General features: G+C 37.0%; 1 protein-coding gene across 1 annotated transcript; it reads left to right on the plus strand.

The window, feature by feature from the left end:
* ebf2 (EBF transcription factor 2) lies at positions 1 to 27902 on the plus strand. Its single transcript, XM_081365465.1, has 16 exons — positions 1 to 243; positions 1898 to 2054; positions 2987 to 3044; positions 3343 to 3398; positions 3500 to 3573; positions 5888 to 5956; positions 16532 to 16613; positions 18914 to 19055; positions 19246 to 19376; positions 19486 to 19612; positions 22245 to 22333; positions 22453 to 22518; positions 23806 to 23983; positions 25028 to 25198; positions 25320 to 25487; positions 27049 to 27902. Exons 1-16 carry the CDS (start codon positions 110 to 112, stop codon positions 27078 to 27080), a joined length of 1734 nt encoding a protein of 577 aa, XP_081221591.1. The 5' UTR covers positions 1 to 109; the 3' UTR covers positions 27081 to 27902.
* Positions 27903 to 27933: the final 31 nt, after the last annotated feature.

Consider the following 27933-nt stretch of genomic DNA (forward strand, 5'->3'; position numbering starts at 1 on the left):
ATTCTGGGAAATCGTTCAACTGAGTCATCAGGAGAATCTTCTGATTATTTTGACTGTTTGCTGTTTAAGTTTTGCACAAGAGTACCTTGTCATTCCAATTTTGTGGTAAATGTTTGGGAGTCAAGATCACTCGACAAGATCCATCACCGAATTGAAAGTGACAACTTTTGAAGAAGAAATGGATTCTGTTCGTTCTTGGGTGCGGAATGTCGGAGTTATTGATGCAAACATAGCGGCACAGAGGTAGGCTTAGTCTGCATTGATGCACACTAAAATCTTTTTATCAGTTGATCAGTCTTTTACAAAAACACCACCTAAAGAACTTTTTTTTTTATTGACAGTTCTGTCATCTGAGTGAATTTAGCCCAGATAACACGCATAGGCTACTACACAAATGTTAAACTATGTCCAAAAGAACAGAGCATAGGCTACATAGGATTAAAATGATTAAACTATCAGCCTAAAAACAATTGCGTGAGTTTGTCAAAATGTTTTTCCACACGTGCGGTTGTTAGTGCAGCCTATTATTCTTAGTATAGTAGTAGACGTCAACCACGAACTATCAGTTAACTTTTGTTTTCTATACCTAACTGTAAAAATATGTACAGCAACAGGTTGGGCTGTTTTGTGGCGGTGGATGTAAAATGACACCGGAGATTAATAGCGCCAGAGCTCAGTCTTCAGTGCTCTTGTAGTTTGAGGTGACAGAGTCACGAGCCGAATGAAAGAGGCAAACAAGACAAAACAATGAAACCCTATTGTCTCATGGCTGTATACTTTAAGACGCTCGAGCACGTCACTTGAACGGCGATTGTTTGTGACGTTCATCTTATTTGCTTTTCATTTCTTGCTCATTTGAAGAGGAGCCGATATAGCATAGGCTACTATTCTTTAAGAATAGGCTATGTTTAATCTAGTAGGCTATTATTGAACGATTTATCGAACTTTGATATGCACAATTGAATAATTTTAGGAATTAAAAGTTGGATTCAGTGGTAACTCCATTTAGGCTAATAATCGTAGGCTAATAGCCTACTATTAACGAAAACACACAAATCTACTGATCGCCTCTAAATGTGTATGTTTTGATAAGTCAATATTTATTTAGCCTATAGATATGTGTCGAAGTTAACAACTGTCCAGAGCTGCGTTTCCACCAAAACATCAAGTCTGGTTTTAAGAAATGCAGACAGCTGTTTGTTGTCTAGGACTATAAATAATTTCGCAGTAAATTAGCTTTTTGCTTTCTGAACAGTGTAGGCCTAGCTATATTGCGCTTTTTTATTTGACCTAAATTAATTAGAGCAGTCCGTGTTAAATCTTCAAATGATACATTAGAACAATCATAATAATTGTAATAATAATAAATAAAAATTGTTGGCTACATTTGGGTTGTTCACCAAGTGCACACTCTGCCTTTGAAAGACTTTTGATATAGCCTATCTTATGTTGCTGCAAACACAAACACACAAAAGAAAAAATTATATATAAGATTTAACATTTAAAAAGAAAAAAAATAACTTGTAATCAAATTTGGTGAGAGCATTTATTAAAAATGAAACAAACATTTTCGAAATTAGGCTTTTATAACACTTTTTTTTTTTATCGTGACAACAGTGTACTTTCTAGGCTTAAACTGTCTTCAGAATATGTTATAAAGATTCCGACACAAGCAGACATTTTTAATAGGTGGAATAAGTGGAAATGTAGCTCCAAATGTGAAAGTATTTTTCATTTTGATCTTGTCCGAGACATGCATTAAGAATTGTACTGAGCTTATGTTGAATTTAGTTGATGGTATTATATCAGTAAATGGCCAGTTTATGAATAGTGAAAAAGTGATGAAATGATGAAACTGTCTGTTTTTTTATTACTCTCCGAAACCCTACATCCACAGTGGAGTGGCCTTATCCCGTGCTCACTTTGAAAAACAGCCTCCCTCCAATCTCAGAAAGTCCAACTTCTTCCATTTTGTTCTGGCACTCTATGATCGCAGTGGGCAGCCTGTGGAAGTGGAGAGGACAGCATTTGTGGACTTTGTGGAGCAGGACAAGGTATATTCTAGGCTATACTATAGCATGTTTCCCATGATTGAACATTTCGGGATTTTTGATGATGTTCCCTATGTAGAGTTCAAGCTTGAGCTTTAAGAGAGAAAACAAAACCTTATTAAACACACAAAGGAATATTTAAAACTCCAGAAAAATTAGAGAAGCCATTCTTGCCCTCCTCCCAAATCTTCCTTCTTGTTGGTCACTCATGTCCATTTTTTCCTTACTTTTAATCCATCCTTGGTAGGCAAGACAGCCTAATGCAGGCTCTCAAACTCAAAAAAATTAGTAAACCTCAAACTGATCACACTTGCAAAACACAAGCCATTTTTTTCCAAAACATAATCTCATGCTTTCATTACAGTTGTAGCCTACATATTTTCTTTCCAAGTAAACATTGTTTCACAATGCAACATTTTAACATAATGCGAGCACAATAGATCTTCTTTCAATTTAGTTTTAACAGGAAATGCAGTGCAACAATGCAAGATACATATTTCAAATCACTTGTTACTAAATATATTACAGTAATTCTATAGTTGTCACGTTAGAAAATGCACTTACATTACCTAACTTTATATAAAATCTGTAATGTTTGTAATTGTATCTCTTCATCAAAAGTTGTAATAAATATATAACTCAGCCATGAGTTTTACAATAAGTTTGCTACCAGTAGTAAATGTTTTCACTGTACCCAAAGACTAAATGTATACAGTTAAGGGTGATTAACAGTAATTTCGCAGTCTCTACCATGGTAAAGCCATGAGATTTCAGTTTTGAAAATGTACCACTTGCTTGTGATAATTAAAAAATATATATTGTTGTGTAGACAATACTCAGTCATGAACTCCTGTATTTAAATGTTAATTTTTTGTAGCTTAATCGAAATTCTTTGTCCTTCCCTTGCCTTTCCCTGCTGTTCTTCTAAGGAGCAGACGGGAGAAAAGACCAACAATGGAACTCACTACAAACTCCAGCTCCTCTATAGTAATGGTATGCTTATCATTTCTCTTCTCATATAGACCTTTATGTCCATGTAGATAGCATATAGCATTCCACATTTTTAATTTTTGCAGGAAAAAAAGCCATCATTGTGTGATTATATTATATATTAAATGAGCATGTACATTATATATTTTAGTTTACCCAACAAAGAAACAACTGATGGTAGTAAAACTACTTATGCCCAACTCTCTCCTACTATTTGATCCAGTGGCAGTGTGGTTCCAGATTTGTACATTTATATCAGAGTGTGACATCAATAAGGTTGGTTTGTTGATTCTGTTCACAGGTGTTCGCACAGAACAAGACCTTTATGCACGTCTCATTGATTCCGTCACTAAACAGGTAAAGCACCACCTTTTTTGTCTTCTAGCCACTAGAAACTTGTACTTAGTTTTGCTCTGTGTGTTGATGACCTCTTTTAAACTCTGTTTTACATGGTTCAGCCCATCTCATATGAAGGACAGAACAAGAATCCAGAAATGTGTCGTGTCTTGCTAACTCATGAGGTCATGTGCAGGTGAGTAAAAAACACAATCAAACCAGCAATGTGCTATTGGAAAAATGTCTGAAAGAGTGCAGCACATTTGCTCTACAATGATCCATACCCACTTGGCATCAATGGTTTCATGAGGAACCTCTAACATCCATGTAACATTTCCACTGTGCAAAAGGTTCTTTGTAGTGGACAACGGTTCTTTAGATTATTAAAATGTTACAAAAATGTATCTTTTAAGAACCACCCTGTCTTTGGTAACATGTTAATAGTAGCTTCTGTGTTTGAATCCCTTGGTAGAAGTTTACATAAAAGAAATACATCTTCAGGAAACATGCTGAATTTCCAGTCTTCTAACAACCAAAACATTTCTCGAGTCAGTTTCATTCTAAGCCCACAGTGATGTTTGTTAAGAGTGTTCACAGAGGATACTAAGGCTATGACTTGGAAACATCTTTTTTCTACATCTTGGCCTTCCGTCCACTATGAGATGGTGTTGTTGTCCAGCGAAAACTGAGTTTTTTGAAGATAAATTTGAAAGTGGCGGTATCTCATTGTAGTGTGGTCTGTGAAAACGGAGGTATTTGAAAACAATGGCATGTTTAGCCATGTGACGCATATTGCACCGATCTATGATTAAATGGCATGTGCCTGCTATGTGCTATTCTCTTTCATAGTTTTGCTAAAGGTAAATGTTACTTTGTACAATCATTCCTGCAAAGATGACAGAACATTCACTCGCAACTATATTTTTGCAGAACTCAAAACACTTACCGATACATACAAATCACTGCAGGTTCCAGCCGAAACGAACACCAGAGGCAGTAACACAGCCACAACTTTTATTTCTTTTCACACACAAAAATAAATATGATTACAGCGGCAGATTGCGATTAATAAAAACTTATTCCTTGCACAATACTATGTCATGACCTTAAAACACTTTTACCACAGTGTATCAAATTTGCATCACTTAACCATCACCTGGTACAGCATTGCACTTGCAAAGTACGAGTCCAGTGAAACAAGAGTCACGATAAAAGAGCTCAAAGCACACTAGAATTGCATGGTTGCTTTAGTGATTGTGATTTTATCTCCCGTTTGATTTATAGTTAAAGAGTTCACTCAAACATGTAAATTCTGTCATTAATAATCACCATCATGTTGTTCCAAACCCGTAAGACTTCGGAACACAAATGAAGATCTTTTTGATGAAATCTGAGAGTTTTCTGTCCCTCCATTGACAGCTACGCAACTACCACTTTGACGCTTCAAAAAGTTTGTAAAGAGATCGTAAAACTAATCCATATGATTTGAGCGGTTTAGTCAAAATATTCTGAAGAGAAACGGTCGCTTTATATGATTAATTTTCATTTTTGGGTGAACTATCCCTTTAACACTATCAGGTGTGTTTAGGGTTTAGTGTTGGTGGTACGTTATTTTCAAACGCAGTAGAGCATTAACCTTCACCCTCACCGCACATTTAATTTGCGAACCGCTGTGATACGTACAACAACCAACATATAATAAAACCTTGCCAGATTCCCGTTCATCTGTTTCAGATAAAACTGGAAACTCGTTTAGCGTCACTCACTTGACACTTCACTTTAAAAAAGGGTTGCGAAACGTTCACGACGCAACGTAATGTCATTTTTGCATGTATGTCGCCACAGGCACGTTTTCTCAATGAGCCTGGGTTGGAACAAGCACAAGCACAATGTCCAAGAGAGTATATGGTAGCTGGACGGAGAGAAAAGGGAACAGCAAGTGTCACAGGAGACAGAAGAGACAGGGGGTGTGCAGTGACCTCAGGCTTCAGGACAGCATTAGGGAGGGCAGAAGGGGACTCAGAATTGGCTCTGCCCCCATTGTGTAGCCAGCAGATGCCCGAGTGGGCGCTCACAGCTGGTTAATAACAGAGCTGATGGGGAAGGGGGTGCAGAGGGCAGGCCACACAGCTGGGGAGTGACTCTGTCTGACGGGGGGGACTGTGAGGAGAAAGCATATAGGCAGATGGCCAGGGGTGGGGGGCACTTTTGTTATGCTGGTGGCGTGGTGCATGAGGTGGGGGGATTGTGTGTGTGTGTGTGTGTGGGGGGGGGGGGGACGTGCCCTGCACAGACAGGAGGTCCACCGACGGTGTGTGTGTGTGTGTGTGTGTGTGTGTCTGATAGGGTCGGGTTTGTGTGTGTATGCTTTAGAAGCAGGGATTGAGCTTGATCATTCACAATCAATGTGACAGATTGCCGGCCTGCCTTTTTTTCTTTAGTCTTAATTGTAGTGGTCTTATGGAGCAAGTTTTAATAATTCATGATGTTCTCTTTTTTTCCGTACAAAGTCGCTGCTGTGAGAAAAAAAGCTGCGGCAATCGCAACGAGACACCATCCGATCCTGTCATCATTGACAGGTAAGTCCAGTTACAAAACTTTTCTAATTCCCTAAACACAAGTTTGAGTGATTTATATGTTCACACAATCCACAGTACGTTCTGCTTGGATTTTGTGCAGGCTGTGTTATTAAAGGGAAGGAACTCAACTCAAGGGTCCTATGAGTCCTAAGACTAGCATACTAAAACTAGCGCCTAACTGACCAATAAAGTCTCTTTGGGACAAGTTTGGTTTATATGTAAAGAATATAAGTAATTTTTTTATTTTAGCTATACACTCTAAAAAAAATGCTGGGTTGTTTCAACCCATGTTTAAGTCAAATATGGACAAACCCAACCGTTGGTTTACATTTTTAAATTACATTTTGAAACCCAAGGGTTGGTTTGTACATATTTGACCCAAACATGGGTTGAAACAACCCAGCATTTATTATTTAGAGTATATTGATTTGGGGTTTAAGAATGAACACATCTGTCCTTCTTTATTCATTGCCTCATTGCGCAGAAAGGATCAGTATCTTACATATTTTCTCCTTTCTCTACTCACTACATAAATACAACACTTAAATGCTAGTTGTTTTGCTCTCTCATGCATACTAAATCACTCTTTGTCCCACAATTTGATCACCCAAGCTATCTTTTAAAGACATATGGATGATATAGTTTCCCTTATTTTCAGATATCCCTCTTTACCTCTCTCTCCCTTTTCAAGCTAACAGTGTTTATAAAGCGTCTCTGAAGATCTGCTCTGTCTTTCTCACGTCAAGAGTGGAAAGTTGTCTCATAGAGTTTCCCAGAATTCCTTAGTACCACAGCTGTTTTTATAGTTTTCTCTGTGATTCCCCTCTCTCTCTCTCTCTCTCTCTCTCTCTCTCTCTCTCTCTCTCTCTCTCTCTCTCTCTGTCATATCTGTTCCTTCTATCTCTTTAATTCTCCAAACAAGGTCAGACTTACCCAGAGTTTTAATAAAATGAAGGGATTAGACAGCCACGTTTGCTATTGACAGCTTTTTTTTTTTTTTTTTTCAAAGCTGTAGCTTATATATTGCCTCATTAGTGCATTATGATACTTCTCATATTTGGCAACAGCAAACAAACTGGTTGGCTTTTTGTTTGCTTTTTTATGTATTGTGTACCATTTTGAAAACCGTGAATGTGTAAAAAAATGCCTGTTGTGGATATAAGAAGTGCTACATCATTGATAGATTCGTACTTTGAAAAACCAAGGGAAATTTGAAAGACCAAGGGACTTTTTAAAACTTACAAATGAGAGTTGACAAAGATATGTAATATATTCATATTCAAGTATTTTTCGTTAGCAGATTTTTCTAGTTTTAATACCCTTCACTCTCTGGTTTTCTATGCCACCCTCAACCTTTCCCCCTAATATTGATATAATTAGTCGGCTCATCAGGACACCTCCCCGATGCATGTGGGAATTGGGATCCCAAAGCACCTTCACCCCCCTCCTTTTTTAATCTGTGTCCGTTTTGTTTGGACCTGCTGCTCAGTCTGTCTGTCTCTCCACCCCCTTTCTGCCTCCACAACTAATCCAGTTATTAGCAGAAGGGGAGAGAATAGCTCTCAGCTGATGCTGAAGGAGGCTTTTGTCACATCATGATCCCCACATCTTCCCTTGGCTCTTCTCGCTGCCAGAGATTATGGCCTAGCTGTTAATCATTACCTGCCCTTATATTATTCTTATATTAAACATGACTTTTTGCACATTGAAACCTTCATTAGTTTGTTTGTATAATTGTAAGTCTCATCATGTGCTTGTGCGTATTGATTGAAGACCAGTTTAGTCAATCCAACAGTCCATGACTGATCAATACACACATGTGCTTTGGCCACATACTTAAATCTTGTGGATGAAAGCTACTGTTTTAAAGATGTATCATGCAAATTGGCAATAGTGATAATATGTTAATGAACATTTTGGTTGGCATATGTTGACCACGAGGTGTGTGTGTGTGTGCGTGTGTGACACTGATCTATACTTGATTTACATATTCGTCCCTAGAAAGAGCTAATTCTGACTAAACCAATCAGGGACATCTGGTGCTATCATCATTCATAAAAACAATATATAGATTAAGTAAAAATGTTTAATTGTAAAAAGGGTTGAGTTAAGGTATGGGTTTAAGTTAGAGTATTAATGATTAGCTGTATGGAATGAGGACTTTTTTTTTATTTAAGTTTGTGTGTGTGTGTGTGTGTGTGTGTGTGTGTGTGTGTGTGTGTGTGTGTGTGTGTGTGTGTGTGTGTGTGTGTGTGTGTGTACCTACTTAACCATATTTCGGGGACAAATTTGTACCCAGAATTGAGCTAAACATGACAAAATCCCACAAAACCAGATGTCCTCATTTGTAAAAACAGTATAAAAGGAAATAATGTTGTTTTTTTGTGGAAAAATGCAGAAAGTTTTCAGTTAGGGTTAGGTTTAGGGTTAGGTTTTAAAACAAACTCTACATAAAAACAACAGAAGTCTATGCAATGTTCCCATTTAGATAGCGAAGTAAAGGTGTGTGTGTTTGCGTAAAAGTTTTTAGTGTTGTTCATAACATGTCTTAATTGGATTGGGAACAGTTTGGTAAAGTGGAAGCACTAATAATGTTTGGCTTCATAAGAAAAGTAAGATTCCTGAAAGTCCTGGTATATATCCTGCTATATCTTTTAAGCTTTGTAGTAAATGTACAGCTGGACTAACAGCTTGAGACTCAGCAAGTCACTACACACAGGTTCAATAAATGGATGCATACGATTAGTGAGGGATGAAAAGAACTGTTGAAAAGAAGGAGAGGGTTGAATACTAGGGATCAATCCCATGGTGGGTTTTGTGGGTTTTCAATCTATATGGGTTAAAACAAACAAAATAATCAATATGGTATAATCTTATCAATAGAATAAGGCTACCGCAGGAATAAGGCTGATGGATTGGGATGCATGATTATTTGTTTGTTATTTGTTGTCCAAATGTTGTCTTGGTAATTGCTGAAAAAGTTAGTAGTTTGTAAAATCTCTCTACACAGAATTTGGATGTAGTTATAAATGCAGGTCCTCTATTATCAGCTGCCTAATGTTCCCTTAAAAAACATATTTTTATTTTATTTTTTACGTTAAAAAAAAGCTCATTGTATTGTCAAATTTAAGAGCCATAGTAGCAATCGGAGGACGTGCACTTGAATACAAACTTGTGGCTGTTGTTTTAAAGACTGTTCTGACATAGCATTTCATTCGCTTCCTTGGGTCTAGCTCCAATGAGTGCTCTGGGAAAAAAGAAAAAGAGAAAAAAAATCACAGTAATAGGAATGGTACCATCTGTCCCTTCTTACTTTGCTAATCAAACCCAGGGGAGTGCAAAACTATTGGATCAATACAGAAAGACAATTATCTGTTCCTGAAGGGAATATGTTCTGCAACGGCACCAACAAAGAGTGCGCACTATAAGACAAGTGAAGGGATGGCGGAACAAACAAACAAAAAAGCATTTCTTTGAGCATAATACTAATAAGTTTCAACATGAGTTATACTACTATTTGCAATCTGAGTGGTGAGATAAAATTAACAATCAAACGAGAATATTACAAAATATAATTTTAATTTTAACAATTATAATTGTTTCTGCTTTGAAACATATACAGTGCCTTGCAAAAGTATTCAAGCCCCTTCATTTTTTCATATTTTGTTATGTTAAAATGCTCTCAATTATTTATTTTTGTGACTCCTTTTTTATCATATTTTAAAATTATATCTATATACAAAGGCCAAGATCTGCCCAGGATCATTACTATCAACAAAACAAGCAACAGACAAAAAAATACCCATAATAACCAAAAATAAAATACAGAAGTACAACTTAAAATCTCAATGGATCGGATAGAGTGTCAGTGAGGTCTAACCAAAACACTTAGAAATAATATTTAACGATTTTCAAAAGCCCTGGTTTCATTCCTGAATCATCTTTGAAATGTGAGGTTTCTAAGTCCATCTGCTTTCAATTCAATTGATCAGGCATGATTTGGAAAGGTGATTCCTGTCACCGCTGTGAGGAACAGTGCTGCCTATGGTGCTAAAATATAATGTCCATAACTAATCCATAGCAAATGTGTACACATGCAGACAGGAGTGAGAGCAGGGAGGAACTGTGGAGGAGGAGGAGAGACTGACAGGGCTCACAGCAGGCCTGCTGAGAAGCTGTCAGTGGCCCTATCAACCCTGACCCGAGTCCTGACAGATTCATCACACACTACACGTTGTCTGATCTCCCACAAATGCACGGCTATGAGATCAGTGCTGTAAACTAATTCGGGGGTATCTGTCCTGATGAATTTATCCTTAATCCTGCAGTATATACAAAAAGCAGGAATGCACTACTGTGGAGAAAGTGGGATTGTGTTGAGGCATATGGAATCTACCATGGAGGATGAGATCTTCTGGATCTCCTCCAGATACACACGCACACACACACACACACACACACACACACACACACACACACGCACAAACACAAACAAACAGAGGGGCCAGACTAGCACCAGGGGGCATCATTAACTCATTAGTGAAATTTAAGACAGTCAAGCACACACACACACACACACACACACACACACATCTCAATATGACTTGGTGGGAAGGCTGTTGATTAAGCATTATCTCTAATATCTGTGGGGCAAACAATGCAAAAGTATTATTTTTTCAAGCATTTATATTTCTGTCTGTTTTTGCGGCATGCTTTCCTCTGAAAACTCACATCAAGCTGTTCTGTTTGAGACATTCGGTAAAGTGAGTGCTGGCATTCTCCATTCTACCCCCCTCCCACACACACACACACACACACACACACACACACACACACACACACACACACACACACACACACACACACACACACACACACACACACACACACACACTCCCAATTTGGAAACAGATGTTGTTTGTCAGATCCCATCATTACTGGCTAATTAAGCAGACATCTTTCCCTTCTCTTCTCCTATCTGCCACTCTTTTATTCATGCAGATTTTCCTGCCTTTGTTTTCCCACAAAGATGAAGGCTTGTGCAGAAATGTATTTTTTTGTTTCTGCATTGGTTAAATAAGTGCGTGCTTACATAGACATACTCATGGAAGCACTGAGCATTATAACGCACACACACACACACGTGTGTACACATAGACGTTCTCTGACTATGTCTATGTAAGCGCAGGCTTATTTATTTAACTAATGCAGAAACAAAAACATGCGAGTCAACTAATTAGGTGGTTAGTGAAAGAGTTACTTGAGCTTAGGAACATAATGACTAAAAAACAAACAGCTGTTATAATGTTATATAAAAAAAATATGTATATATTGTGCAATTTCTTTGTCACTTAACAAATAAGCAAATTTGTGACATGCCTACATACTCTGTTGTATGAAAAGTCAGATTTCCTCGCTGCAGTTGAAGCACAAAACCTGCTCTTTGGAATATTCTCAGAATATGCTGGAAACACACGAATCAACAGGATTTGAGCATCTTGCGTCCTTGCATCCGGCTGGAGCAAGCTATCATAAAGCAGAAGAGATAGCAAATATGAAAATTCAATTGTTATTACTTAAATTGTCATGCTTATAATATATTAAATATATAACTTTTTTACAAAAATACAAAATTGAAGCTCTGGTTACACTTTATTTCGATTGTCCACTTTAGTCATTCTACTAACTATAAGTAACTGTCAACTAGCAGTCATTAGAGTATTAGTAGACTGTCTGCGTAAAGGGATAGTTCACCTAAAAATTAAAATTCTGCCATCATTACTATGAAAAAAAAAATACTATGGAAGTCAATGGCTATAAACTGTCTGGCTATCAACATTCTTTAAAACATCTTCTAAATGATAAATCTTGATTGATTGATTGATTGATTGATTGATAGTTAGTTAGTTAGTTAGTTAGTTAGTTAGTTAGTTAGTTAGTTAGTTAGTTAGTTAGTTAGTTAGTTAGTTAGTTAGTTAGTTGGTCAGACATTTTACTGACTATAAGCAGTGCTTAATTTGAGCCGGATCCTGTTCCTGAAAATGTCAGATTTTGGATTTTTGCGTTCAGCCATTTGTTTTTAAAGTGTATAACATGGTGGCAGTGCATGCGTGTGAGAATGCAGGTTTATACAGATGTATTTTGGAGGTTATGTTTTGCTATTAGTCTTCAACATATTTTTGACCAATCAGCTTCAAAATCACTCTTATTGGTTGGTGTTTCTTACTGCTTATTGTTTTGCAGAAAGTTTGGAGAGAGTGCATATACTTGATGAATTATTCCAATAATAATATTGCCAAAATGTCAATAAGACAGTCAAGCTTATTTTCATTTTTCATATCCGTGAGTAAAGCTGAGGGTGTTTCTCATCAAAAGTGATCTCGAGAAGATGGAGCTAGTCTGCACCCCTGGACAATTCTGCTGATAGTCATCAGGCTAGTGAAATTATAATTATTATTATTATATAATACTTTATAGTTATACTTTTACGTCATTGAATGTCTCGGGAAAACTGATTGTATGATCAGTGTTGGTCACAACGCAATTATTAATTTGCAAGTTAAGCACTGACTATTTGTAACTTTACAAGTACGTCAACTAACCCTTCTAACCTTAACCTAACAGTCTACTAATAATCGAATGAAAGTTAGTTGTTGACATGTAGTTGCAGAGTTACTCAGTCACTTTATTTGGTAACACTTTATTTGACAGTGTCCTTGTTACATATGTTACATTTACTTACCATAGTAATAACAGTAAATTATGCACAATTACATGCAACTAACCCTCAACCAAATCCTAATCCTACCCTAACCCTATAGTAAATATAGTTGCTCAGTACTTAAATATATAATTACACTGTAACAATGACCCCTTAAAATAAAGTGTAACCCTTTATTTGAAGGTGAAGTTGTTACATTGTACTTGCTCAAATAAGTTCTGAGTAATACTAATTAACAACATGTACTTACTATAGAGTTACTGTTAGGGTTTGGTTTAGGGTTACTTACTTGTAATTATGCATAATTTACTGTTTAGTAAGTACATGTACACGTCACCATCAAAAATAAAGTGTTATTGAAGCTCTCACAAACGTTCTCCAGAATCTGATGACTGAATGTTTCGAGCAGTTGGTAACTGGCTGAAAGAAACAATCTTTGTAAAGGCAAGAGTCCTGAAACAAGATGTTGGCTGGTTGCTTTTATTTTCCTTAGTTGTGGGAGCAAGTGTGAAAGGTCCCGGTGTGGTATGTGGTGATGGAGGTATTGATTTTTAGAGCCTCTATGTGTGCCCTGTTAGTGGGGTCAGAGGTCGGGAACGTGCCCTGTTAACCCCACGACCAGTCTGGCCCCAAAGTCTGCCAAGGGATTCTGGGAGCCCAGAGTATTTATGACCAGCCCTAGCTAACCTCTGCTACCCAAAACCCCTCAGAGGCTTCCCCCACAACCCTCACCTATCCAACACTACACTTTACGGGGATTTGTGTTGTTGTTTTGTTTGCTGATGATGAATATAATGCGTAGAATATCAGCACGTCAGTGTCTGATACTTCATTGGTTCAAATCTTCATGGTTGCATTGTAAATAATTTGGGTTTGATATAATGTTTTTGTGATATAAAACTCGGCGTCGACTCGACACACACATGTGGCATACAGTCGTTGATGAATTGATGGCGAAACTTTTCAGCATGTCAGTGTTTCGATGCTGCACATCTGGTTTCCTAATTTTCCTTCCCCCACTCCCTGGATGTCATGACACTGTTTTGTTTTTCTAAGACGGAACGGGAGGGAGGAGAGATGGACAAGAGGAAAGACTGATGAGTGATGGTTCTGCATCTAACATATCAACTGTCTCTTTCTCATCCATTGTTTTTTGTCTGTGGTAATGGGCATTAGTGCTATTCAAATGATAAATATATAACTTATATTCAGTTCATTCTGAAATATAAAAACACCAACTTACAACCATGAAGAAAACAGTTATTGTTTGAGTTTATACACATCTTATAAAGAAATTGCAGGTTTAGTTTCAAAATGGGGGAAATTTAACATTTGGAAATGCCTACTTATCTTTAATATGACTTTTTTCTACATTTTAGGATTATAGTGATAGTAAAATAATAATAACTTCCACCAAATAAGTGTGAAATTTCTGAATGCACAGGTGACCAAAATGTTAAACAAATCAAAACTATCCAATATTTTAGCTTTTTCTGGACATTAATTCAACTCACCTCATGAGAAGCATCATGGGATGCTTTTTAAACCGTATTATATGGGTTCCTATGCTGCTTGTCTTTATTCTCTGATCTTACATGATCATTTAAAACCTTAAAAATCCTTCTGATTAATAATAAAAATTATTAGGTTTGGTTTTGTAAAAAAATTCATACACTATTCACACATTTGGAATCATTAACATTATTTAAAGTTTTTGAAATGAGTCTCTTATGCTCACCAAGGCTGCATTTATTTAATCCAGTATAAACGGTAATATTGCAAAATATTATTAACATTTAAAAATAATTGTTTTCTGTTTGAATATATTGTAAAATGTAATTTATTCCTGTGATCAAAGCTGAATTTTCAGCATCATTACTCCAGTCTTAATATATTTTTCTGGAAACTACTAAAAAGTTTGGGGTACGAAATGATTTTAATGTTCGCTGCATCATACTTGTCAAAGGTTTAATAGCCAAACCGCTTTAGGAATGAGATCGCGTGGATGCTTGAATCGAGACTAACTAACCCTAACCCAAACTTTTAACCATTAATCGTGCAGCTCTATAGTGGCGTACGAATTTATACGATTTGAATTGTACGAATTCATATGATTTTTCAAAAAAAGTCCCCAGGAAGGACCACCCCTAAACTCACCCATCACTGGGGTCTAAACAAATCTTACGAAAATATACAAGTGAGGTAGCCCTTGTACAAATTTGTATGAATTAGTCACTTTGTAAAATACTTACGAATTGCTGTGAGATTGCGTTGGTGAAGAAGACCTTACTCCAGTGAATCTAAATATCACAGCTGTGCAAAACGTGATTATTAAACTTTTCCTTATGACACAACAGAGATGGAGGGATGTTGTGCTGAAGTTGCAAGGTTTTCCAGGAGTCCTAATTAATTATGCAAGATTGGTCTAATTATGATGCAGTGAATGGATACATGGCAGAAGGTGCAAGGCAGCGAGGCTTAGAGATTTGCATGCTAAGTGGGTGGGGGAGTGACTAATGCATGTTAATGTGTGCCTGGCCGATGTGCTTTCATTTCCCTGCTTGCAGCTGTGCTCTATGATTTCATCAAGGACTAAAAAGTTTATCATAGTTAAAGTGAAAAGAATGGTACGTAGGGCACGAAACAGCACGCAAGACCTCGACGAGTGTGTTGTAAGATACTGTAAGAAAGGGAGAGGGTTGGAGGACAGTGGTTCAGATGCAGTGCTTATAGAGTGTCATTTGTTTTAAGTCTAGATCAAATGGTAAAACTTTAGGCAACTAGTTGGTCAGTCTTAGTTCAACTGTATCCACATGTTTTTTGGGGTTCATGCAACCCAAAAAAAAAAAAAAATGTACATACATACAGGGGCATAAAAGTACTTAAGGGAAATTATACTTAAGGGAAAAGATGGGATCTGTGTCAAAAGATAGAAGTTAGATCTGCTTCATGATGACCTGTGAAATATGTACTTTGAAGGTCTTGATAAGTTTAAATGTAGTAATGAAGTGCAATTAGTAATTTACACCTCTGGACACAAATTTGATTCAAATTTAGGATTTTTTGGGGGATTTAATCCTCATGTTCCGGTCATTTTTACACAGAAAGAATTTTCTTTTTCCAGAAAATGCCAGTTAATGTTATCGCATTGAACTAAAACGTACTGACTTTGCTCACACAGTGTAAAACAACTTCCCAAAATATAATTGAATTTTTGTTTTAATCTTTTCTTTTTTTATATACTTGTGGTGTTCCAGGTCAAAAACGACCACCCTACAAAAATAATTGCTGATTCATGTTATTGCCAAATATTAGACTCAATCTTTTTATCAACTTGTTTTCTTTCAATGAGCACAGGTTTTGTATTTATTTTGGGAACTGATTGATCGTAGGCATCGCTGATCTGAACTTATACACCCCATCAAAAGATGAGATGCATCAATGAGGCCTACGATCAATCAATGTATTTCAAACCCTAAAATATGAACCCTAACCCTAACTATTCTTCTTCTGTAAATTCTACAAAATGGTCGAGTGAGAGACAGAGAATTACTTTTGCTTGTGGACTTTACGTTGACTTTGCATTGGAGTACAAAATATGCATCATAGATAAGTAAACAAAAAACGTCTTTAAAATCAAACACTGAAATGTTGCAATGTTGCCGTGAACTGCACAGGACCAGCATAAAATACTCCCTTTTAAAAGTGGATATACTTATTTTTACTTATTAATTTATAAGAAAGCTACTAATAGAAGCAGGCCATACAATTCACTTCCCTCTCCATCTACAGTAATCCTCTTCTTCTTGTTTGGTTTATTGGTTTACAGCTTGGTTTTTGTTTGTTTCCCACAGATTTTTCTTGAAGTTTTTCCTGAAGTGCAATCAAAATTGTCTGAAAACCGCAGGGAACCCCCGAGACATGAGGAGATTCCAGGTATGGATCATTTATATGTATTAGCAAAATGCCAAAATGTTCTGTTGTCTCTAATGCAGAACCCAGTCACAGTGTATTTATCCCTTTATGTCGAGTTTATTCTTTTCTCTACACTACTAAAAATCATATTCTTAATCAGCATCTTTGTTTCATATCCAGTAAAAATATCCAAACATCCTAAGAGCAAGATATATGAAGAGTTCAGATGCAAAAGCCTCTAAGTGCCATCTGAAATTTTCTTCTAGAATGATCATTTTTATGAAGCTTGTATATTTAAGTTCAGTAATTTCACTTAAATGACAATTCATAGGTAATATGCATTACCATTTAAGTGAAATTACTGAACTTAAATATACGAGCTTGATAAAAATTATCATTCTAGAAGAAAATTTCATATGGCACTTAGAGGCTTTTGCATCTGAACTCTTCATATACATTACAATGAAATTTGCACAAGAAAAAGTATAAGGATTTGACAGAGAATGTATGTTGAATGTAAGATTGTAAGACAACAAAAACTAAGAAAACTGACAAAAAAAGTCTGCAATTCGAAGAACGCATTATGTATGCCATATGTCTCTCAGGTACATTTATCTTGTTTTAAAGATATATATACTGGATATTAAGACAAATATACCGATGTAAGGTTTTGTGGTGGACAAACTGAGATTGTGAGTTTAATATCTCATGAGAAAAATCCGGAAAGTAGTAGAAGCAGGGATCATCAGGAAGGTGCTTCAGGAAGTTGTCAGGATTTGAGTGATGGGCTCCAGATGGAGGAGGTCAGCTTATGTGACCCAGGAAGTGTTCACTGGGGACCTCCTGCTTTACTTCCTCACACTTGTCTTTCACTACTGGAGCTGCTATCTGACATTTCATCCCTCACTCTTCATTTCCCTGCTGTCCTTCCTCATTCAATTTTTTTTTTTTTTTTTGGAGTGAGAATTTCTTTGCAGCATCCCTCTTATCTATTCCTCTTATGTGTTGTCACGTTGTTTTATCGTCCTCAACTCTACAATCTTTTGTACATGCGTGTGCACTAGGGCTGCACAATATATCGAAATTAAATCAACATGGCTTAGTATGGCTTAGTGCTTTTGTCACGTTGTGCAGGATGCTAATTAATAAAAAATATATAAGGGCTTCCGGTTATAAAGTGAATCGATGCATTTATACACCTGATATCATGAGATGCATGCGTGGAAATGAACACAGTGCCGAGCTTCAATCTGAAACCAGCAGCACATGTTTTTATTTGCCAGCAACTCGTCTAAATAAAAGCATAAAATAAAATAAGTTACTGTGTGGAAATGAAGAAATTAAGATGTAAATATAAGTATTGTCATTTTACATGAAAATAAATTATAGTACAATAGTGTTATTACAACTTTTTTTTTTTTTTTATAAAAATCACAATAAAATCAAATTATCATTTTATATTGAATTTGACAAAACCAGTGGGGATGCATACATTTCACTAATAATTACCAAAAAATTGCAAGTAACACATTGAATTAAACATGAAATTTTGAAGTATGAATACGGAAATATTATTATTATTTATTTTTTACTCTAGCTTTTTTTTATTATTATTGTTAGCTCTAAAAGGATTTTTCCATTAAAAAGTCTTTAGAGTAAAAAAATATTTGAATTTTCTATACAGATGCAAATTCTCACTCACAGAACGATTCATTCTTTCTAAATATAGCTATTCAAGTCATCTGGTGAATATTCCTGTATCTTTTTGAAACCACAGTAGTTAGTATGTGGTTTGAAACCTATTTAAAATTGGCTCAGTTTTTGGCTCAGTTTGAATGGTTGCGAGCGCATAGGATTCACTCCATAGTTTAAAAGTAAGACTGAGATTTGAATATTGTTTTCTAGAGATAAAGAGAAGAACAGAGAAGGGAAGAATCTGGTGGAAGCATGGGGGGGGGAGTAAGAGAGTAGATTATAGGGAGAAGAATACAAAAGGAAGAGAAGGAAAAGAACAAATAATTTCAACAATAAAGAGATGGATGTGAGAGGACTGCAATATTCTGTAATTATCACAATTTGTTCTTACACTCTTTGGCTGTTATTTGTGTAGGGCTCTTTATTACAAACGATTCGACAAGTGCTAAAACTACAGATTTTAAATCAACAGTAGTAGCCGTTTCTAAAGATAGCATTGCGAGGATATCACTGATCGTATTTTGAGAGGAATCAAAAGAAATTGTCAGGAAGGTTTTTATGAACTACATAAATCTCCTTCGAACTATTTTTGTCATCAATATGTCTTTTTTTTTCATTCCAAACAGGTGGTTCTGTCCACGACGGTCAACGTGGATGGTCCTGTACTAGCCATTTCTGATAATATGTTTGTGCACAACAACTCCAAACACGGACGTCGCGCTCGCAGAATGGATTCAAATGAGACGATGGAGACTAGCATGGAATACGGTGAGATTTAGAAGAAATGCCATTGAGAAAAAGCAAGGGGAGGAAGTTTTCTAGGGGGCTCTAAATTTGCTTATTTTGTTGCAAGACAGTGTCACTATGGTCACTTAGGACTTACTGGGGGGCGTTCATCAGTCCTCGCGTGATCATTTCTTGCATTTTGAATCACCTTTTCATTCTCTCTCCACTTCAGCTACTCCCTGTATCAAAGCCATCAGTCCCAGTGAAGGTTGGACGACAGGCGGGGCTATGGTAATTGTGATTGGGGAAAACTTCTTTGACGGTCTGCAAGTGGTGTTCGGGAGCATGTTAGTGTGGAGCGAGGTATGTGTGTCCAAGCCAGCTTTGACTTTTGATGTAATATTTGAATAATTGGCTCAATGATTGAGTACCAAGAATCTGCAACCAAACTTTTCTGTCATTATTCATGCAGCTAATCACTCCTCATGCAATCCGAGTTCAGACTCCTCCTCGACACATTCCAGGGGTTGTAGAAGTGACGCTGTCCTACAAATCCAAGCAGTTCTGTAAAGGAGCCCCAGGGCGCTTCATTTACACAGGTAAATTGTATAATTTGTAAAATATATACATTAAATATACTGGTTATAAAACATACACATAGACATCCACACTCATGCAGAATTGCATATTTAAAGACTAGTTTATTATGTTAAACCAGTGGTTCCCAACCCTGTTCCTGGAGCCGCCACAACACTGCACTTTTTTAATGTTTCCACCCATTTCAGGTCTTGGAGTCTCTACTAATGAGCTGATGAGCTGATGAGCTGAATCAGAGGTGTTTGGTTAGGGAGACATACAAGTGCTGCGTCCCAATTCGCCTACTTATACAATGCCTAAAAAAAGGATGTTTTTTGTGAAGAAAAAGTACATACTTTTGAGTGTGTCGCAGAATAGTACACAAGATTTTGGACAGATTGCGCCTTTAACGGGCAGCTCTGTCGCTTAGTTACGCGCATCTGTCACCGTTTAAACTGCCCTGTCAATCATCTTGTCACAGTTAAAATCTGCCCAAATTTGATTTAATTTAATTTCCTACCGAATCTGAGAGAAATGTATGGGGTCTTTTTTATGCGCAGACTCTCCTCATGTGTTTGCATAATGATGCATTTCAAAGTTAATGTATCATTATAAAAGTTAAAATATATAATGTGGATAACATTGAGAAAACATATTTTTAGATACTGATAATTAATCACTCAAACCTTTATCTAAACCGCTCAACTTAACCGTCACGCTGGTACATCTGCCATGTTTGTAGTTTTTTTAACACTTTTTATTTGTGTTTGTAGTTCTAATCAAATCCTTATCCAACATGCAATGTGTTGTGGGCAATATTATCCGTTGGCGTGTGCACGGATCTGCACTTTGGATTCTAACCGGAAAAAGACCATCGGGGTATCTTTGGAATACTAATTTCAGCAGACTACTATTTGGGACGCACTAATTCTAATTTCGCATACTATTTAGGATGGCTAGTATGTGAATTGGGATGCAGCAGAAATGAAGAAGAGGGTTAGGAGCCACTGGGCCCTATTTTAACGATCTGAAACGCAAGTATCAAGCGCGAAACGCAAGTAACTTTGTGGGCGGATCTCGGGCGCTGTTGCTATTATACCGGCGGGATAAATGACTCTTGTGCCCGACGCAAATCTAAAAGGGGTTGGTCTGAAGTAGCTTCATTATTCATAGGTGTGGTTTGTGCGTAACGTGAAATAAACCAATCAGAGTGACATCTCACATTCCCTTTAAGAGCAGGTGTGCTTGTTGCATGGCGGATGGCTATTATAACGGCGGATTCGCCAGGAGCGGTTCACAGCCGAGGAGACTGACGTTCTCGTAAGGGCCGTAAAAAACAGAGAAGTGGCATTGTATGGGGATGGAGAAACCCACCCAAATTAGCTTCGGTTAAACAGGCGTATAATAATTTTGGTAAATGTGTAAGCTAGATTTATGATTTTTTCACATCTTCATGGACACAACAATGATTTCCCTCGTGTTTTTCCTTGTAATAATGTATGATTTGCAAAAATGAAAACTGCTGCTTCTGTGTAGATGAGAGAATCAAAGTGTACGCGCGTTGTGCACACGCTACATTGATTGTGGCCAAGCATGCGCCCTTACAATAGCATATGAATAACATGTGCAATGCGCCACTGACTTTAGACTAGGTTTTTCCTGGTCAGTGGCGGAATTGTTTTCTAAACCTGCAAAACAGCATCAGGGAACGTTTGCGCCAGAACACGCCTCCTCTTTGCGCTGAACCGCCCCCGGGAGCGCAAGTTCATTCCCTAGTTTACCGGCGTGCGTCTGTGGAGGGAAAAGTCCGCTGTGCGCGGGTGCAAAATAGGAATGATACATACGCAAAGTCAATTGCGCTGGGTGCAAGATAGGGCCCACTGTGTTAAACTACTGTCTTTCTATGTTTGAAGTGCAGAGATAACTAGATGTCATTTGTAAGTTGACTTCCCCAAGCACTGTGGATCTTTGGCACTTTCTGAAAACCAATACATTGCCAGGTTTATTTGAGTGACCCAACATGTCATCTTCTGGCTTATCCAATAAAAGTTTTGTGTGAAACTCCATGTTTGGCTGGACAATGCAGTATGGTATAATGGGAGTTGGAGTGTTAGGGAAACCTGTTTGGAAACAATCATGGTAATACTAATTCGAAAGTTCACTTTAGACATTCTACTAACTATAAGTAACTTTGCAACTACATGTCAACTAGCAGTCATTAGAGTATTAGTAGTCTGTCTAATTTCTGCTAACACTTTATTTTGATGGTCCCCCAACAGACATTATACTGACTTTGCAAGTACATGTAAACTTATACTAACATGAACCCTAACCTAAAAGTCTACTAATACTCTAATGAGAGTTAGGTGACATGTAGCTGTAAAGTTACATATAGTTAATTGAATGTCTAAAGTGAACTATCAAAATAAAGTGTAACCACAGTCATTTGCGACTCTGATTGGTGCCACTTATGAGGAAGAAATTACGTACTTCACCTTTAACAATTGCTAAAAGACTCATAGATCAGGACGAGAGTGGCTATGGATTCATACATAAATCCCTTGCCTGATTCCTTTTCATTAACTACATACAATGGGATTTGTTCAGATATTTTAAAGTAAATAATGGATTCTCACTACGTATTGTTATCTCTAGCACTGAATGAGCCAACTATTGACTACGGCTTCCAGAGACTTCAAAAGCTGATCCCTCGCCATCCTGGTGACCCCGACAGACTGGCAAAGGTTAGTAAATACTGATGTACACATATAACCGTTAACTCAAACACAGAAGTACACACCAACAGACCCACAGATATGTCATATTTATCTACTCTCTCTGGAACTGATTTTCTATATTTTAGGAAATGTTACTTAAAAGAGCAGCAGACGTTGTTGAGTCTCTCTATGGAAATTCCACCAGCAATCAGGTAACCACTGAATTGCAGTAAATATATAGTGTGTTGAACACATACATCGGGGTCCAAATGCCTGAGATCACTAGTGAACATGCTTCTATTTTGTTTCAAATGACATTATCAGCATAACAAGTTTGGGTAAAAATGCATCAATATTATGTCAAGATCCATATTATCTAGCATGATTTGAAAATGTTCCATAGCACAGCATGTGCACTTCAATGGAAAGTTAGGAAATCTGGTTAATGTAACAAATCAGCTTATTTGATTTGCGAAGTTTTGAATCCAATGTGGTCTCGGGCTTTTAGAACATTCAAAATAATATACGCACATCTAAGAAATGCATGTTCATAGCAACAAATTAATGTTTTTACAAAATGCCTTCTCAATTTACTGACTCAACTCGTACCGGCAGGTCAAACAAACATAATTTTGTCCTCTTTTCTTCAGTATTACAAGTGGGTGAAGTTTACTATCACGGTATAAAATGAAAAGGAACATAAAAAAAACCCCACTGCAATAAAAAAAAAAAAATGCTGCTTTCAATCCATATAATCCAACAACATTTCCACTCCATCTGTCTTTAGTGATCAACATAAAACCACAAAAATGGTTTTGTATCATAATCCAGGTTCGGCCCTAGTGGGTTAAGTGTTTGCAGAATATAAATATAACACAAATATAGTAAGTCTCCCTCATGTCAAATCAAGTGCTTTATACAACAGAAATTGTATAAAGTTGTATATAGTAACAGAATTAATGATGCAAACTTCATCAAATGTGATGTAGCAAGCTGTAGCAAAATCATAGTGTCATTATTCAACTCAATTCAGTAACTGTGTACAGTTCCTTCATTATGAAACACGTTCAATTCAGCTAAATACAGCTCTACTGAAGACAAGTAAGAGATGTTTCTGTTCCCTCCTCTAACTTGATCAATTACGATATACCTTAGTGAAGACACAGAATCATTTACTTCCCTAAAATGTGCAGTTACAAGGCTGTGTTGGTCCAGATTTTAATGCAGCTTCTGTGCTGAGCAAGCTTTGTTTTTAAAGATCTTTGGGCCAGGTTTTTATCAAATAAATCAAATTTTTTGTGTTTGTTTGACCTGATGAAGACCCTTTTCAGGTCGGTACACTGGAACTGTTAGCAGTCTTAGACCACACTGTATGTGGTCTCTGTATGCAAGCTGAATTGATTTGTCTGTCTCCCGTTCATATCGAGAGACATGAAGTGATGTCACCCAAAAGGTTTTCCTGTCTTGTAAAACTTGTCTTTGATATTGTGCCGTTGCAGGACATGTTGCTGAAGCGGGCTGCAGATATAGCCGAGGCTCTTTACAGCGTGCCGCGACCTCACAGTCAGCTGCAGGCCATGCCGAGTTCCCCTGTCCATGGCAGTGTCATGGGGCTCAACTCCTATCCCACACAGCTGGGTGTAAGCATCGGGGAACACGGGCAAACCAGTAGCCAAGGTGAGGATCTGAAGACATTTACCCTATAAGATTCAGTCTTATTCAGTGTTATAGATGACCTAGATGTCAATAACACTCATTTATAGAGCGCTGACATATAGGCCAACCCAGAAGTTAGGATCACTCTGGTTGCCTCAACAAAAACCCAATAGGATTTTTAATTATCGCAAAAAATAAGCTCTGTGATCAACAGCAGTTTATGATACTTACACGTTTTGTCCATTAAGATAATTTCAACAAATGAACACAACTTTTATGAATTTTCAAGTCACTTTCAGTCTTTATTTAACCTTCTAGTGCTGCTCATGTGGCTGTCATAAATGCCTTTTTTTTAAATGAAATGAATGTACTATATTTCAGTTCGATACTAAATGATATTTATGAAGTAGTTATATAATCCATTTCACTTTATGAGCATAGACCTGAAAATGTAAATAACGTAAATAAATCTTGAATGCTTTGGAGCACAGAATAGTTAGGTCTCTTTTTAAAGAAAACAGAAGTTTTAAAGAAGTTTTTTTTTTAAAGTGAATTTTAAAAAAGTTATCAAAGTTAAAGTTTATTGTTATGAAAAATGCACAAAAATACTATTTAAAATGTTTACATGAAGTATATATTTTCCAAATCATGTTTTACTTTTAAACACACCGAAAAAATCCACGCCATAAATCTAAACAAGTTGTGTTCCAAATCTGAGGTTGATATCTCAAAAAATGAACTTTCAGTAAGAATTTGTGCGCAGTACCAAACACTTCCACTAGATGAAATTAGTTTCCCATTCATTCATGACCACAAACAATACAAGTGTGACTTTTTTTTTATCAGGACCATTTAAAAATTTCGAGTTATGTCCGTTTTTTTCTGTGTGTGTGTGTTCACATAGATTCTTTACCAAGTTTCGTACCATTCCGATTAAGTAAAATATATGAAAAAATTAAAAAATGTAAAACCACACCAGAGGTTTTAAAGCATTTTGTAGAGCTTGATTAATGTTTTGTTGATTAACTGAGTCAAGTATTGTGATTTCTCTCACTTTTATTCAAGGTTACAGTCGCAGTTTGTCTCCACGCGGCTACCCATCAGCATCGACCCCTCAGCAGTCGGGTTATGGGTCCAACGGGGGCATGAGTTACGGGGCAGTGCCCATGAGCAGTCTGGGTGTTTCAGGGTCACCTGGCTTTAACAGTGCCTCTCCAAACAGCTCTCCTTATGCTAGTGAGTTTCAGATTTCCCTTTTCACCTTCTTTTTAACAATCGTCCTGCTGGAAATACAGTGATTTTAGACAGTCAGGTAAAATGTTGGTATAATCAAAGCAACTTTCTTTTTTTTTTCCAGTAATGCCATCTAGCCCCACAGTACCAGGCTCCAGCTCCTCATCCTCCCTCTTGCCCTTCTCATCTTTCCCATCCTCTACCAAACAAAAAAGTGCCTTTGCTCCAGTCCTGAGACCACAGGGTTCACCGTCACCCGTTTGCCAAACTTCAGGAGGCACCAGCTTTAGAGGTATACTGTAACTACAGTTATGAAAGCAAATCAACAGATCTGCTTTTTAAGTTTTACAAACATGTTTTTTTCCCCAAGGTACACTCTCAAAAATAAAAGTCCTGCTCTGTACTCTACTCTGAAGTAGGAGTTAATTTAGTCCCTCCAAAAGGAGTAAAATTGTTCCCAGTTCCTGCGGTGTTAACACGCCAAAAAGATTTATACTTCCACTAACAGTTACAGACCCTATACTGGTGCGAAAGACCCTATACTGGTGCGAAAGACCCTATACTGGTGCAAAAGACCCTATTGGCATCAATGGTTCCATGAAGAGCCTTTAACATTCATTGAACCTTTTCATTGCACAAAAGATTATTTATAGTGGAAAAAGGTTATTAAAATGTTCTTCACTCTTAGCAAAGGACTGATCACGGAAAAGTTCTTACGGAAACCAGGGCCAGAGTTTCTTCATATTGTCACATAAGCAAAATAACCTTGTATGACCAACACTGCTACCTTTCAGGAAATGGATGATTTAAAAAAAAATAAACACGGTGTTATCAAAGTTGATATTGTGGCTTTATATATAATCATATACTTGCATGTGTCATTATATTATTAACACTTTATCAAAATCAAGCTCAAATGAAGTTACAAAGGTTTTGACCAGCGAATGTCGTGTGTTTTTAAGGTTATTGTGGCTATGTGGATGCCCAGTTTTTTCTGTCATTTGGCAAAAATGATTGTTATAAAAGATGAAGTTGCTACGCACAGGCTATTTAAGACAGTATTGGCTATGACTCAATGACAAATCCTTAGACACTCTTCTCCGCGCCTCAAATACATAGAACATTAGTCTATATATGTATACTGTTTCCTGAGTAAAGAAAATGCTGTATATATTCAAACAACCAGTTCTTTGTTTTCCTTTGCATTGCAAACAAGCAGAGATGCTCCACCAAAATGTGTGCACCTCTTCATTCACTATAGAGGCGGGTGGAGTTATGAGGTTTAATGAGGCCAAATTAGCATGAGCGCAATTCCAAAGTAGCGCCAATGGGAGTGGAAAGTCCTGCGTCATGTACTGACAACGTGCAAATTAAAGAACACAGACACAGCCGGATCATTTCTATAATGACCAGCGCAATCTACCGAGAGCAGTGCGAATTAGCGTCTGGTTCAAGACAATGGTACGTGGGGTAAATAATGGTACGAATACCAGTAAATTGACTCGCGCAAACATTAGTAAATCGTGTTGCGTGACTCATTTAAATACTCTCCTCCCGTACATTTTACATCTGAAAGGGAAACTCCTATAAATGCATATGCAATAAGTTCAGCCACAAAATGAACCCACAAAATTTTCAGCGCTATTATTTCAGTGCGTGTCTTTAGTAAATCCTGACCGTAGTTTTTAACGCCAAAGTTTAAAATGCTATCTGTCAAAAGTAACTTATTTCTTGCTACCTGTATACAGGAACTGTGCAGGCATAGCGTATGAATTGTTTATTTAATCATATGTTTGATATAGCTGCATGTTACTGCCATAATGGAATAATTTTTCTTTTTTTTTCATTTCCAGCAATGACAGGTCTCGTGGTTCCTCCGATGTAGAGGACGAGTCTCTTCCAGTCCTCAGCTTTACAGCCCGTGGCCAGACCTGGACTGACACCAACGTTGTCTCTTTCAAGCCACACTGAACAACAGCTGTCATGAAGAATGAAAGACAACTAGGACATATTTAAAACACTTTTGGGAACCTTCTTGAGAGATATCCACTCTATGCACACATTTTGCCTCTGATTGTGAAGGGATGGTGTTACTTAAAGGTTCTTCCACCCACAAAATGCCAAAAGAGCTCTAATTTGAGAACATGAGACTTGAGACTGTTACACATTTTTAGCCGTGTGCTCTCAACAGACACACTGGTCAATAGACTTTCACCGCGGTAGATGCCAGTATGGGATGTCAACTGTGTCAAAACTCAGTCTTTTTTTTATATACTGATAGATACACATCCCTAAACTGAAATTGTGTTTTTAAAAGTATATATATTTATCAGGATTTTCATTTAGAGAAACAGAAAGTGTTTATTTAGGTTTAGGTTTATGAACTGATTACCTCATATATTGACTTATTTAATGACAAAAACTATATAAGTTATATTTTTAGGTTAAGTACTAATATAAGGAACCATGATTGTATTTGCTATTATTTGTTTTTGTTATCTAAATGTATTTGTTTTTCTGTAAACATTTTTATAGGTTGTCATATTGCTATTGATATTAAAATAGTGACTGTAGATTTTTACATGTAAAAGTTTTGTTGTTAAATATATAGATGATATTTTAATTCTTTTCCAACTTATTTATAAACATGTTTTCACATTTGTATCCCTTTCAAAATATTTCTGACATGCACTAAAATAACAGATTTACTCATGGCGTTATTTCTCTTCCACGTGACC

The sequence above is a fragment of the Scardinius erythrophthalmus genome, assembly GCF_964197995.2.
Source record: "Scardinius erythrophthalmus genome assembly, chromosome: 5".
NCBI lineage: Eukaryota > Metazoa > Chordata > Actinopteri > Cypriniformes > Leuciscidae > Scardinius > Scardinius erythrophthalmus.

What these genes read in the sequence shown, in the direction of transcription:
- ebf2 (XM_081365465.1), top strand. Translation starts at nt 110, where the DNA reads ATGTTTGGGAGTCAAGATCACTCGACAAGATCCATCACCGAATTGAAA. An exon ending in CCAGCTCCTCTATAGTAATG is followed by an intron (nt 3,045 to 3,342) that starts GTATGCTTATCA and finishes TTCTGTTCACAG; the next exon opens with GTGTTCGCACAGAACAAGAC. An exon ending in GAAATTCCACCAGCAATCAG is followed by an intron (nt 22,519 to 23,805) that starts GTAACCACTGAA and finishes GTGCCGTTGCAG; the next exon opens with GACATGTTGCTGAAGCGGGC.